At 44.0% G+C, this 13,112-nt stretch overlaps 1 protein-coding gene across 1 annotated transcript in view; it reads right to left on the minus strand.

Moving 5' to 3' along the window:
- The window catches only part of LOC138786842 (zinc finger protein 850-like), a 96,059-nt gene that overhangs the window by 23,901 nt on the left and 59,046 nt on the right, over positions 1-13,112 (minus strand). The window contains exons 3-4 of the mRNA XM_069963914.1: positions 10,235-10,547; positions 6,062-8,418 (exon numbers count right to left, since the gene is read on the minus strand). Of these exons, the coding sequence (XP_069820015.1) occupies positions 6,062-8,418; positions 10,235-10,547 (2,670 nt within the window). The remainder of the gene's footprint in view (positions 1-6,061; positions 8,419-10,234; positions 10,548-13,112) is intronic.

Here is a 13,112-nt window from a genome sequence, read left to right on the forward strand (position 1 = left end):
GTATGTTATGTCTGTGAATGGCCCCCTTCCCCGTGTCCCACCACCCCCACCCGTGTACCCGGAAGTGTGGTGCGCTATACATTACCTGTCGCGTGCCGACCACGGTCTCCGATCGTCAGCAGTGACGTCTTCTTCGGGAGCTTGGCGGATCTTCCCGAGTGCCGGCCGCCCTCTGCAGCGTCATCCGAAGCTCAGCCGCGATTGGCTGAGCATAACTGTGCTCAGCCAATCGCGGCTGAGCAGCTGATGACGTGGCCGCGTCATCAGCCGCTCAGCCGCGATTGGCTGAGCACAGTTATGCTCAGCCAATCGCGGCTGAGCTTCGGATGACGCTGCAGAGGGTGGCCGGCACTCGGGAAGATCCGCCAAGCTCCCGAAGAAGACGTCACTGCTGACGATCGGAGACCGTGGACGACACGACATGCGGTGAGTATAATGCACCACACTTCCGGGTCTAGCGTGGGTGGGGGGAAACACGGGGAAGGGGGCCATTCACAGACATAACATACATTACAAAGTTGTATAACTTTGTAATGTGTGTTATTCTGTGAATAATTTTTTTTCGCCGGACAACCCCTTTAAGGCCATTTCAGGCTCTGTCCTTAAGGGGTTAATAGAAGATACAGGCAGAATGCAGATACAATTCACCCAGAGAGTCCTACACGGAAATACCTGACTATAGGGGGGCAAGAAAACACAGCAGCCACACCTACTCTGGGACACTGCAACTGTGGGGTCTTCCTGGGTATCCTACCATAGAGTCCCTTTCCATTCAGACACTGACGGATAGTACGGGGTGACACTGTAGCACCCTCGGACTGCAGGGCAGCTAGAACTTGTTTGGATGTTAGTCGAGATTCTTTAGCCACCATCCGCACAATCTTTTGTTAAAATCTCGTCAGTTTTTGTTTTCCGTCCACATCTCGAGAGGTCAGCCACAGTGCCCACATCTAGGGAGGTTAGTCATAGTGCCCACATCTCGGGAGGTTAGCCGCAGTGCCCACATCTCGGGAGGTTAGTCATAGTGCCCACATCTAGGGAGGTCAGCCACAGTGCCCACATCTAGGGAGGTTAGTCATAGTGCCCACATCTCGGGAGGTTAGCCGCAGTGCCCACATCTCGGGAGGTTAGTCATAGTGCCCACATCTCGGGAGGTTAGCCACAGTGCCCACATCTCGGGAGGTTAGCCAGAGTGCCCACATCTAGGGAGGTTAGCCAATGTGCCCACATCTCGGGAGGTTAGCCAATGTGCCCACATCTAGGGAGGTTAGCCAATGTGCCCACATCTAGGGAGGTTAGCCACAGTGCCCACATCTCGGGAGGTTAGCCACAGTGCCCACATCTCGGGAGGTTAGCCACAGTGCCCACATTTCGGGAGGTTAGCCACAGTGCCATGGGCTTTACACTCCTTGATGACACTGCGCACGGTAGACACAGGAACATTCAGGTCTTTGGAGATGGACTTGTAGCCTTGACATTGCTCATGCTTCCTCACAATTTGGCTTCTCAAGTCCTCAGACAGTTCTTTGGTCTTCTTTCTTTTCTCCATGCTCAATGTGGTCACACAAGGACACAGGACAAAGGTTGCGTCAACTTTAAGGGTCCGTTTACACAGAAAGATTATCTGGCAGGTTATCCACCAAAGATTTGAAGCCAAAGCCAGAAGCAGACTATAAACAGAGGACAGGTCATAAATGAAAGTCTGAGATTTCTCCTCTTTCTAAATACATTCCTGGCTTTGGCAGATAATCTGTCAGATAATCTTTCTGTGTAAATGGACCCTAATGCTGGGTTTACACGGAACGATAATTCGCCCAATCGAACGATTAAAGATTTTGAAGCAACAATTTTATTTTCATAACGATCATCATTTAGACGGAGAAAAATCGTTAGAAGATTCGTAAGAAAAATCGTTATTGCGATCGTTTAAGCCCATCTTTCACATAGGGTGAATCTTTGAAAGACTGTTTACACAAAGCGAACTGCGAATATTTAGCGGACGACGATTTGAGAACATGTTGAAAGATCAAAATGAACGATTTTTCGCTCATCGCTTGATTGTTTGCTTTGTTTACACGGAACGATTATCGCTCAAATGCGATCGTTATTGCAAAAATTTGAGCAATAATCGTTCCGTGTAAACGCAGCATTATCCATTTCAACTGACTGCAAGTGTGATTTAGTTATGTGCCACAGGTAAGTAACAACTGCTGTTAGTTACACAAATTAGAGAAGCATCACATGATTTTTCTAAGGGTGCCAATACTTTTGTCCACCCCTTTTTTATGTTTGGTGTGGAATTATATCCAATTTGGCTTTTTGACAATTCTTTTTGTGGTTTTCCATTGAAGACAAAATGAAGAGATTAATACCAAAGTATTTGTGATTGCAATCATTTTCTGGAAGAAATTGAGTATTATCTGACAGAATTGCAGGGGTGCCAATACTTTTGGCCACCACTGTGTATGCCTCCAGCAATCTTATAGAGTACTGTACAGGATGGGAGATGGTGGTGCACTGACTGTACTACTACTGTACTGTATATGCACTCCAGCAATCTTATACAGTACAGGATGGGAGATGGTGGTGCACTGCCTGTACTACTACTGTACTGTATATGCACTCCAGCAATCTTATACAGTACAGGATGGGAGATGGTGGTGCACTGCCTGTACTACTACTGTACTGTATATGCACTCCAGCAATCTTATACAGTACTGTACAGGATGGGAGATGGTGGTGCACTGCCTGTACTACTACTGTACTGTATATGCACTCCAGCAATCTTATACAGTACAGGATGGGAGATGGTGGTGCACTGCCTGTACTACTACTGTACTGTATATGCACTCCAGCAATCTTATACAGTACAGGATGGGAGATGGTGGTGCACTGCCTGTACTACTACTGTACTGTATATGCACTCCAGCAATCTTATACAGTACAGGATTGGAGATGGTGGTGCACTGCCTGTACTACTACTGTGCTGTATATGCACTCCAGCAATCTTATATAGTACAGGATGGGAGATGGTGGTGCACTGCCTGTACTACTACTATGCTGTATATGCACTCCAGCAATCTTATACAGTACTGTACAGGATGGGAGATGGTGGTGCACTGCCTGTACTACTACTGTACTGTATATGCATTCCAGCAATCTTATACAGTGCTGTACTGTATGTGAAGCCTCACCAGTGTTAAACTCACCAGGTACAACCCACCATCCACACTTGCAAAAAAATGTTCGGATACCGAATAAAGTTCGAATTCCAAATGTTACTTCTGGGTAAATTTTCATTTGAATACTGAATAGTTCAAATTCAGAAACTTTTGATCACCGAGGTATTATTATATACAGTAGTACCTTGGATTAGGAGCATAATTCGTTCCAGGACCACGCTTGTAATCCAAATCCACTCTTAAACCAAAGCAAATTTTCCCATAAGAAATCACTGATATGCAGACAATTGGTTCCACACCCCAAAATAATGATTTTTTTTTTTTTAATAACATGTAGAACAGATGAAAAAAACAATGAGAAACAGCTGGATATGTGATATTATAAGTTGCTGTACAGTATAGCAATCAGCATGTGGTATATAATGTATAGTAACTGTATAACCCTGATAACACTGCAGCAGCTGGATATGTGACATATAAGTTACTGTACAGTATAGCAGCATGTGGTATATAATGTATAGTAACTGTATAACCCTGATAACACAGCAGCTGCATATGTGATATATAAGTTACTGTACAGTATAGCAGCATGTGGTGTATAATGTATAGTAACTGTATAACCCTGATAACACAGCAGCTGGATATGTGATATATAAGTTACTGTACAGTATAGCAATCAGCATGTGGTGTATAATGTATAGTAACTGTATAACCCTGATAACACAGCAGCAGCTGGATATGTGATATATAAGTTACTGTACAGTATAGCAATCAGCATGTGGTGTATAAGGTATAGTAACTGTATAACCCTGATAACACAGCAGCTGGATATGTGATATATAAGTTACTGTACAGCATAGCAGCATGTGGTATATAATGTATAGTAACTGTATAACCCTGATAACACAGCAGCAGCTGGATATGTGATATAGAAGTTACTGTACAGTATAGCAGCATGTGGTGTATAATGTAAAGTAACTGTATAACCCTGATAACACAGCAGCTGGATATGTGTTATATAAGTTACTGTACAGTATAGCAGCATGTGGTATATAATGTATAGTAACTGTATAACACAGCAGCTGGATATGTTATATAAGTTACTGTACAGTATAGCAATCAGCATGTGGTGTATAATGTATAGTAACTGTATAACCCTGATAACACAGCTGCAGCTGGATATGTGATCTATAAGTTACTGTACAGTATAGCAGCATGTGGTATATAATGTATAGTAACTGTATAACCCTGATAACACAGCAGCAGCTGGATATGTGATATATCATTTACTGTACAGTATAGCAATCAGCATGTGGTGTATAATGTATAGTAACTGTATAACCCTGATAACACAGCAGCAGTTTGTAGATAGAGGATGGAGCTGCAGATCCCCATAATGCAGTAGCGTAGTACAACAGGCTAGAATAGAGAAGCAGGGCTGCTGTCAGAGGTCTATGTTGTCACATGACAGCAATGGGAAAGGGGAGTGTTCAGCAATCAGGATGTAAGAATCACAGAGAGTTGCAGAAGGACAGTGACAGAAACTTCTCTATACAGCAGTGTGTATAGCTGAGCGTAAGTGCAGGCAGATTATAGCAGCGTAGGTATAGCTAAGTGTAAGTGCATTCACATTATAGCAGCAGTGTGTATAGCTGAGTGTAAGTGCAGGCACATTATAGCAGCGGTGTGTATAGCTGAGTGTAAGTGCAGGCATATTATAGCAGCAGTGTGTATAGCTGAGTGTAAGTGCAGGCACATTATAGCAGCAGTGTGTATAGCTGAGCGTAGGCATATTATATATTATATATGAGCAGGACATTTGTGGGCACATAAATTCAGAAATAAAATATTCGCAAATCGGCACTTTCCGCCGAGTACGCCAGGGGGGTGGAAAGGGGGCGTGTAGTGGGCGGAACGTAGGGCGCGGACTCAGAGTCCGCAAGATTTACCATCCGTTCCGCCCAAATGTACGCCGAAAACCTACTCCAGTCCTCAGCTGGGGTAGGTTTTCGGCGGTGCGCACCGGCACGCACGGGATTTTTGTAGAGGCAGTACACAACCCTTTGCTTGGGCTGTTCAGGCATAATGGGAATTGTAGTTTTGCAGCAGCTGGAGGGCGGAGGGTTCCCAATTCCTGGTTTACACAATAGGTTCTGTTCAGTGATGAGGCAAACTTTTATGTGAACAGTGAAGTTATACAAAACTGACAGTCCGACAGTAACCCACACTGGACAGATCCCTCCAAATGTGTTGGAACACAAAAACTGCTGGTGTGGTATATGGGCTATGAAGATAGTGGGGCCATTCTCCATCAATGGAAACCTAAATCCCACTGGGTATCTGCAATTGCTCCATGATGATGTGTTTCCCTCTCTGTACACTGAAGCCGGCACATTCCCTTAGTTTTTCCAGCAAGATGGTGCACCACTACATTACGGATGTCAGGTCCGAACGTTCCTCGATGAGCAGTTTCCTGGGAAGTGGATTGGCCGCCGTGACCCAGTGGAATGGCCGCCGAGGGCTGTGGTGTGATCCGTGAAGATCCAGGATGTGGGGCACCTGAAACAACGGATACAGGAGGCCTGTGGCAGCATTTCTCCTGTGGTATTGCTCTCGAACAGAATCACGATGACAGTTCAACACAATGAGCTACGTTAAAAATGAGCCAGTCATTGTATTACATGTGCAATTCTCTATGGAGGACATTTATTAAGTACGGCGTTTTCTGCACCGGACTTAAAAATGTCCCCGCAGCTCCGCCGCTACGGAGATTTATGTAGACTCGGACTGCCTCTACATAAATGCCATGCGCGCCGGTGCGCACAGCAGAAAACCTACGCCTGCTAAGAGCTGGAGTAGGTTTTCGACGTATCTCCTGCATGAATTCTTTGATGTTTAACAAGATCTGATTTCTGAGTAAAACATTTCTTACATTCTGAACATGAAAATGGCTTCTCCCCTGTGTGAATTTTTTGATGATAATTTAGACTTTTTTTCCAAGTAAAACATTTCCCACATTCTGAACAAGAAAATGGCTTTTCTCCAGTGTGAATTCTTTGATGTTTAACAAGCTCTGATTTCTGAATAAAACATGTTCCACATTCTGAACAAGAAAATGGCTTCTCCCCTGTGTGAATTTTTTGATGTACAAGAAGAATTGATTTCCAAGTAAAACATTTCCCACATTCTGAACATGAAAAAGGCTTCTCCCCTGTGTGCGTTCTCTGATGCATAACGAGATATGATTTGTCAGAAAAACATTTTCCACATTTTGTACATGAAAATGGCTTCTCCCCTGTGTGAATTTGTTGATGTTTAACAAGATGGTATTTCCTATTAAAACATTTTCCACATTCTGAACATGAAAATGGCTTCTCCCCTGTGTGATTTTTTTGATGTTCAAGGAGCTTTGCTTTCCGAGTAAAACATTTCCCACATTCTGAACATGAAAATGACATCTTAACCGTGTGAATTTTTTGATGTTCAAGAACATATGACTTCCGATTAAAACATTTTCCACATTCTGAACATGAAAATGGCTTCTCCCCTGTGTGAATTTGTTGATGTTTAACAAGAAGTGATTTCCCAGTAAAACATTTCCCACATTCTGAACATGAAAATGGCTTCTCCCCTGTGTGAGTTATCTGATGTCTAACAAGAGATGATCTCTGAGTAAAACATTTCCCACAATCGGAACATAAAAATGGCTTCTCCCCTGTGTGAATTTGTTGATGTTTAACAAGATGTGATTTCACAATAAAACATTTCCCACATTCTGAACATGAAAATGGCTTCTCTCCAGTGTGAAATCTTTGATGTTTAACAAGCTCTGATTTATGAATAAAACATTTCCCGCATTCTGAACATGAAAATGGCTTCTCCCCTGTGTGAGTTTTCTGATGTCTAACAAGAGATGATCTCAGAGTAAAACATTTCCCACAATCTGAACATAAAAATGGCTTCTCCCCTGTGTGAATTTGTTGGTGTTTAACAAGATGTGATTTCACAATAAAACATTTCCCACATTCTGAACATGAAAATGGCTTCTCTCCAGTGTGAAATCTTTGATGTTTAACAAGCTCTGATTTATGAATAAAACATTTCCCGCATTCTGAACATGAAAATGGCTTCTCCCCTGTGTGAATTTTTTGATGATCGAGAAGACTTTTTTTCCAAGTAAAACATTTTCCACATTCTGAACAAGAAAATGGCTTCTCCCCTGTGTGAATTTTTTGATGTTTACGTTGATTTGACTTGCAAGTAAAACGCTTCCCACATTCTGGACATGAAAATAGCTTTTCCCCTGTGTGAATTTTTTGATGTCCAAGAAGAATTGATTTCCAAGTAAAACATTTCCCACATTCTGAACATGAAAAAGGCTTCTCCCCTGTGTGAGTTCTCTGATGCGTAACGAGATGTGATTTGTAAGAAAAACATTTTCCACATTCTGAACATGAAAATGGCTTCTCCCCTGTGTGAATTTGTTGATGTGCAAGGAGCTTTGCTTTCTGAGTAAAACATTTTCCACATTCTGAACATGAAAATGACATCTTTGCCGTGTGAATTTTTTGATGTTCAAGAACATATGACTTCCGATTAAAACATTTTCCACATTCTGAACATGAAAATGGCTTCTCCCCTGTGTGAATTTGTTGATGTTTAACAAGATGTGATTTCACAATAAAACATTTCCCACATTCTGAACATAAAAATGGCTTCTCCCCTGTGTGAATTCTTTGATGGTAAACAAGAAGTGATTTCCGAGTAAAACATTGGCCACATTCTGAACATGAAAATGGCTTCTCCCCTGTGTGAATTCTTTGATGGTAAACAAGAAGTGATTTCCGAGTAAAACATTGGCCACATTCTGAACATGGAAATGGCTTCTCCCCTGTGTGAATTCTTTGATGGTAAACAAGAACCGATTTCCGAGTAAAACATTGGCCACATTCTGAACATGAAAATCGCTTCTCCCCTGTAAGATATTTTTTATGTTGTAAATCTGAAACCTGAGTCTTTCCTGTATTTCCTCTTTGATGTTCATGGTCTTCTCTGTAAATGTCAGCTTGCTGTGATGGAGCAGAAGATGAGACTTGTATAACAGGATGAGATGAGAGATCTTTGCTGTGAGGGGCTGAGGGTGTATCTGGGATAGTGGACGGCTCCTCATATGTATCTTGTGTGATATGATCCTCTGAGGAGATCTGATGTCCCCCTGAGCTCCTGGTAGAATCATCTGCAAAGGAGAAAACACCATTTCTCTTATTTCCCAGTAATAGAAGCTTAAACATATTGCAGACATGGAAAGTTACTCTTTTTTATGTAACATAATAAGAATTATAGAATGGGAGAAGCGGAGACGGGCGAGCTCTCCCCCTGACACACTGAGGCAGGTGGAGATTCCACTAATTCCGAGGCTTTTGCTCTGTGTGATCTGGCTCATAGAGTAAGGGTCCTATTCCATGGGCCGAGGAGGGCCCAATCAACGATGTTGATCTAGCAGATCGCTGCTCGTTTACTGGGCCTATTCCACGGCCCGATGATCGTTGAGCGAGGGCTGCAGGGACATAGTTACCAATGGCTTTGCAGCCCTTGCAGCATCATACATTACCTGGCTGCAGGGCTTGTCCTCCACTCCGTCTCCTCCCCGGGTTTCCCGCGCTCTATCTTCTGAATGGCCGGTCAGCTGACAGGCCACACTCAGCCAATCACAGGCCGCACCGCTTCCGGCCTGTAATTGGCTGAGCGCTCCGTCAGCTGACCGGCCATTCAGAAGATAGAGCGCGGGGAACCCGGGGAGGAGACTAAGCGGAGGACAAGCCCTGCAGCCAGGTAATGTATGATGATGCTTCTCAAATCGTCGGTCGCCCGCCGCGCACCGCTAGTCAACCGTAGCGATGCGCGGTGGGGGAACGATGATTTTAGGTCTGGCCCTAAATGAACGATCAGCCGATGACACGATCATCGGCTAATCGTTCTCTCTATTTCACCGAACGATAATCGTCCGAATCGGACCAAATGGGCCCGATCCGGCCGATTATCGTTACTGTGGAATGGGGCCCTAAAACAGGAGTTCAGCGTCACTATGCATTATGGGTAATATAACAATCTGCAGGAACTCTGTGTTGTTATCAGGCTGACGAAGGGCGTACCAAAACGTGCGTTGGGGTGTTCCTGTGGGTAAGGGAGCTGCACGGCTGGCATGCATGGTGTCTATACTTCTGTCATGTGATCAGTAGTTGGTACTCAGCACATTGCACTTTACCTCTTTATCTGTCACCTCTGAAGACCAACCTATGCAATACTATTCTTATTTTTTGCACGCTTTGTCTCCGCCATTTTTCGTCTATTGCATGATGCACATGGCACTGTGTAATATATAAGATCCGCTGGTCACAGCATGCGCTTTATTTTCCATATGACACATGTAGGAACCGCGTTGTCTCCCTTTCCTTATGTCGTGTTCTCTCCTCTGAATGAAGAATATTTTATGAATTGTTGTGTGATAATCTTGTTTTCAAATAAATGTCCAAATAAACTTTATTAATTATTTTTGAAAATTTGTGGTTATGAATATCGGCCAAACCCGTTGAAAAGTCCTCTATGACCTTGAGTTCAGGTCTTATAGAGTTTAATGGTTGAAATAGAGGGAAATGTATAAAAGCTACAGGCGCCATCAGTCCGGGGGCCGGTGAGACACGACTATTCAAGTGTGGGAAATTCTAACAGAACTGCAGACATGTTCATCAGACGGGGAATGTTCTGCTGGCAGTGCCGCACTTTTCTCCAGATAGTGAAGCACAACCCAGCTACAGGGCGGCACAGCGCACACATATTATATGGCTGTATTCCATATATTATACACACATCATGTGTTATTACCTGCAGCCGCGTCACATCCTCATCTATATTATATTAGAACTTAGGCTGAATGATTATATAGCTGGAAAACTGACAGGACACAGAGCTTATAATATTCCACACAGAATAGTTACAGCCGGTGACTGAGGAGAATGTGTGACTGTTCTCTGCATTTACTGGTCACTACTCACCTGGGCGGTTACCTGCAGTGATGTCCTCCTTATACTGCTCATCACTGCTGTCATCTGTCTCTTCTTCATCCGCCTCTTCCTTTACCCTCATGTCTGTAGCATTAAAACAGTTCAGTTTCTTCCCTCCAGTAACTTCCTCCTTATACTGCTCATCACTGCTGTCATCTGTCTCTTCTTCATCCGCCTCTTCCTTTACCCTAATGTCTGTAGCATTAAAACAGTTCAGTTTCTTCCCTCCAGTAACTTCCTCCTTATACTGCTCATCACCACTGTCATCTGTCTTTGGAGCATTTATATTGTTCCCATCTTCCCCCTGATTCATAAGATGTGAGAGAAATATTGTAAAAGTCATCAGACAGGAGGAGAAGTCAGGTGGGATGTACAGATCATAGGGAACATCTTCATCTACCTGATCCTGATCCTGTGGGAGAAGAGGACGGGGACATCTCTCTGGTGCTGTTCTCTTACTGGATCTGACTGGAGGGAACACATACAGAGAATGAATTCATTCTTTCCATCCAGATAATACAGAGAGGAGGTGTGTATATAGTCCTGTCTATTACCTGCTGATGGGAGGGGCTGCTGATCCTTCAGCATCACATCCTTGTACTGATCCTTGTGTCCTTCTACATACTCCCACTCCTCCATGGAGAAATAGACCGCCACGTCCTGACACCTTATAGGAACCTGACACACACAATGATCACACAGTCATCCCCCCCACCCCTCCAGTGGTGTTACTGTATAATGTCCCAGCAGCCACAGTCTCACCTCTCCACTCAGCAGCTCCACCATCTTGTTGGTGACTTCTAGGATCTTCTCTTCCTCCATTTCCTCATGTATCAGGGGCCCCGGGATTGGGCTCAGGGTTCTTCCCCATCCTTCACACCCAGGAGCCCCACAGCGCCCACTAGAGGACTTCTTCACTACTGTGTAATCCTGTGTATGGAGAGACACATTACTATCACTCCATCCATTCCCAGAATCCCTCACCTCTCCAGTCCTATCCATCTGTTATTCCATAGATAAGAATGATGTCATGATGACATCACTCCCAGAATCCCTCACCTCCCCAGTCCTATCCATCTGTTATTCCATAGATAAGAATGATGTCATGATGACATCACTCCCAGAATCCCTCACCTCTCCAGTCCTATCCATCTGTTATTCCATAGATAAGAATGATGTCATGATGACATCACTCCCAGAATCCCTCACCTCCCCAGTCCTATCCATCTGTTATTCCATAGATAAGAATGATGTCATGATGACATCACTCCCAGAATCCCTCACCTCCCCAGTCCTATCCATCTGTTTTTCCATGGATAAGAATGATGTCATGATGACATCACTCCCAGAATCCCTCACCTCCCCAGTCCTATCCATCTGTTATTCCATAGATAAGAATGATGTCATGATGACATCACTCCCAGAATCCCTCACCTCTCCAGTCCTATCCATCTGTTATTCCATAGATAAGAATGATGTCATGATGACATCACTCCCAGAATCCCTCACCTCTCCAGTCCTATCCATCTGTTATTCCATAGATAAGAATGTCATGATGACATCACTCCCAGAATCCCTCACCTCTCCAGTCCTATCCATCTGTTATTCCATAGATAAGAATGATGTCATGATGACATCACTCCCAGAATCCCTCACCTCCCCAGTAAGCAGGAAGAGTATGTGTAGGGTGAGGGTTATTATCCTCTCGGCCATCTTGTCTCTGTCTCTCTCCATGGTTGATGGGTCGGTCTCTTATATAGAAGATATCAGCAGAGGATCCTGGAGAGATGAATAGAAAATAGAGGATACAATGTATAATAAAGAATGGGAAGAAAAAGTACAACAAACCCGGCATAGCGATAGAAAGAGACAAGTTATGAATGTGTAAGATGTTTGAGCTCCTGTGATGTCAGAGACAGAAAATTAACAAAAATAACTCTGGGAGCGCTTAAAGGGATTATCCAATGTGATCCCCCCATACTGCCCCCCTCCCCCTTAGCACAGCTGGATGCCCCCTCTCCCCTGATCACTGTAAATCTCCTACCTGTCTGGCAGCCAGTGGGCAGATCCCAGGAGGCGGCAGCAGCAGCAGAGCACACTAGCAGGAGGAGTGGGAGGGGCAGGAAGGATTTCAACATGTACCTTGTGTCTGGCCCCTCCTCCTCTCCAGTGATTGGTGCTCAGGAGGCAAGGGGCGGGCAGTCCAGCAGCAGTTGATAAACAAGTCAGGAAGCCACAGGAGCCGTGTGCTTCCAGGACCTGCCATGATGTCACAGTCATGTGATCAGTCACATGGAGGAGGAGGAGTCACATGATCAGGGGCTGCTGCTCAGTGTATGCAGGACTCTGCTGTGCTGGATGAGCTGGAGTCAGGGGTGTAGCTAGGGGTTCAGCCTTGGGGGGTGAGTGAGGCTCATCGGGCCCCCAACTGATTATGTTACCCATAGGGATCCTTGGCAGATGACAATGTTTTCTGAATAACAAAGGCTATATACCACTGCAGTAGTGAATAAGGAGTGAGGGAAGTTATAGAGGCTTCTACATTTCCCATATAGAACCATGTAAAAATGAAAAGGGTTATCTAAGGTTAGAAAAACATAGCTGAAACGGCACCACTACCTATCTCCTCCTATATCTATCTATCTATCTATCTATCTATCTATCTATCTATCTATCTATCTCCTATCTATCTGCTATCTATCTATCTATCTATCTATCTATCTATCTATCTATCTATCTCCTATCTATCTCCTATCTCTCTATCTATCTCCTATCTATCTATCTATCTATCTATCTATCTATCTATCTATCTATCTATCTCCTATCTATCTATCTATCTATCTATCTATCTATCTATCTCCTATCTATC

This window comes from Dendropsophus ebraccatus, chromosome 3, assembly GCF_027789765.1.
Source record: "Dendropsophus ebraccatus isolate aDenEbr1 chromosome 3, aDenEbr1.pat, whole genome shotgun sequence".
NCBI lineage: Eukaryota > Metazoa > Chordata > Amphibia > Anura > Hylidae > Dendropsophus > Dendropsophus ebraccatus.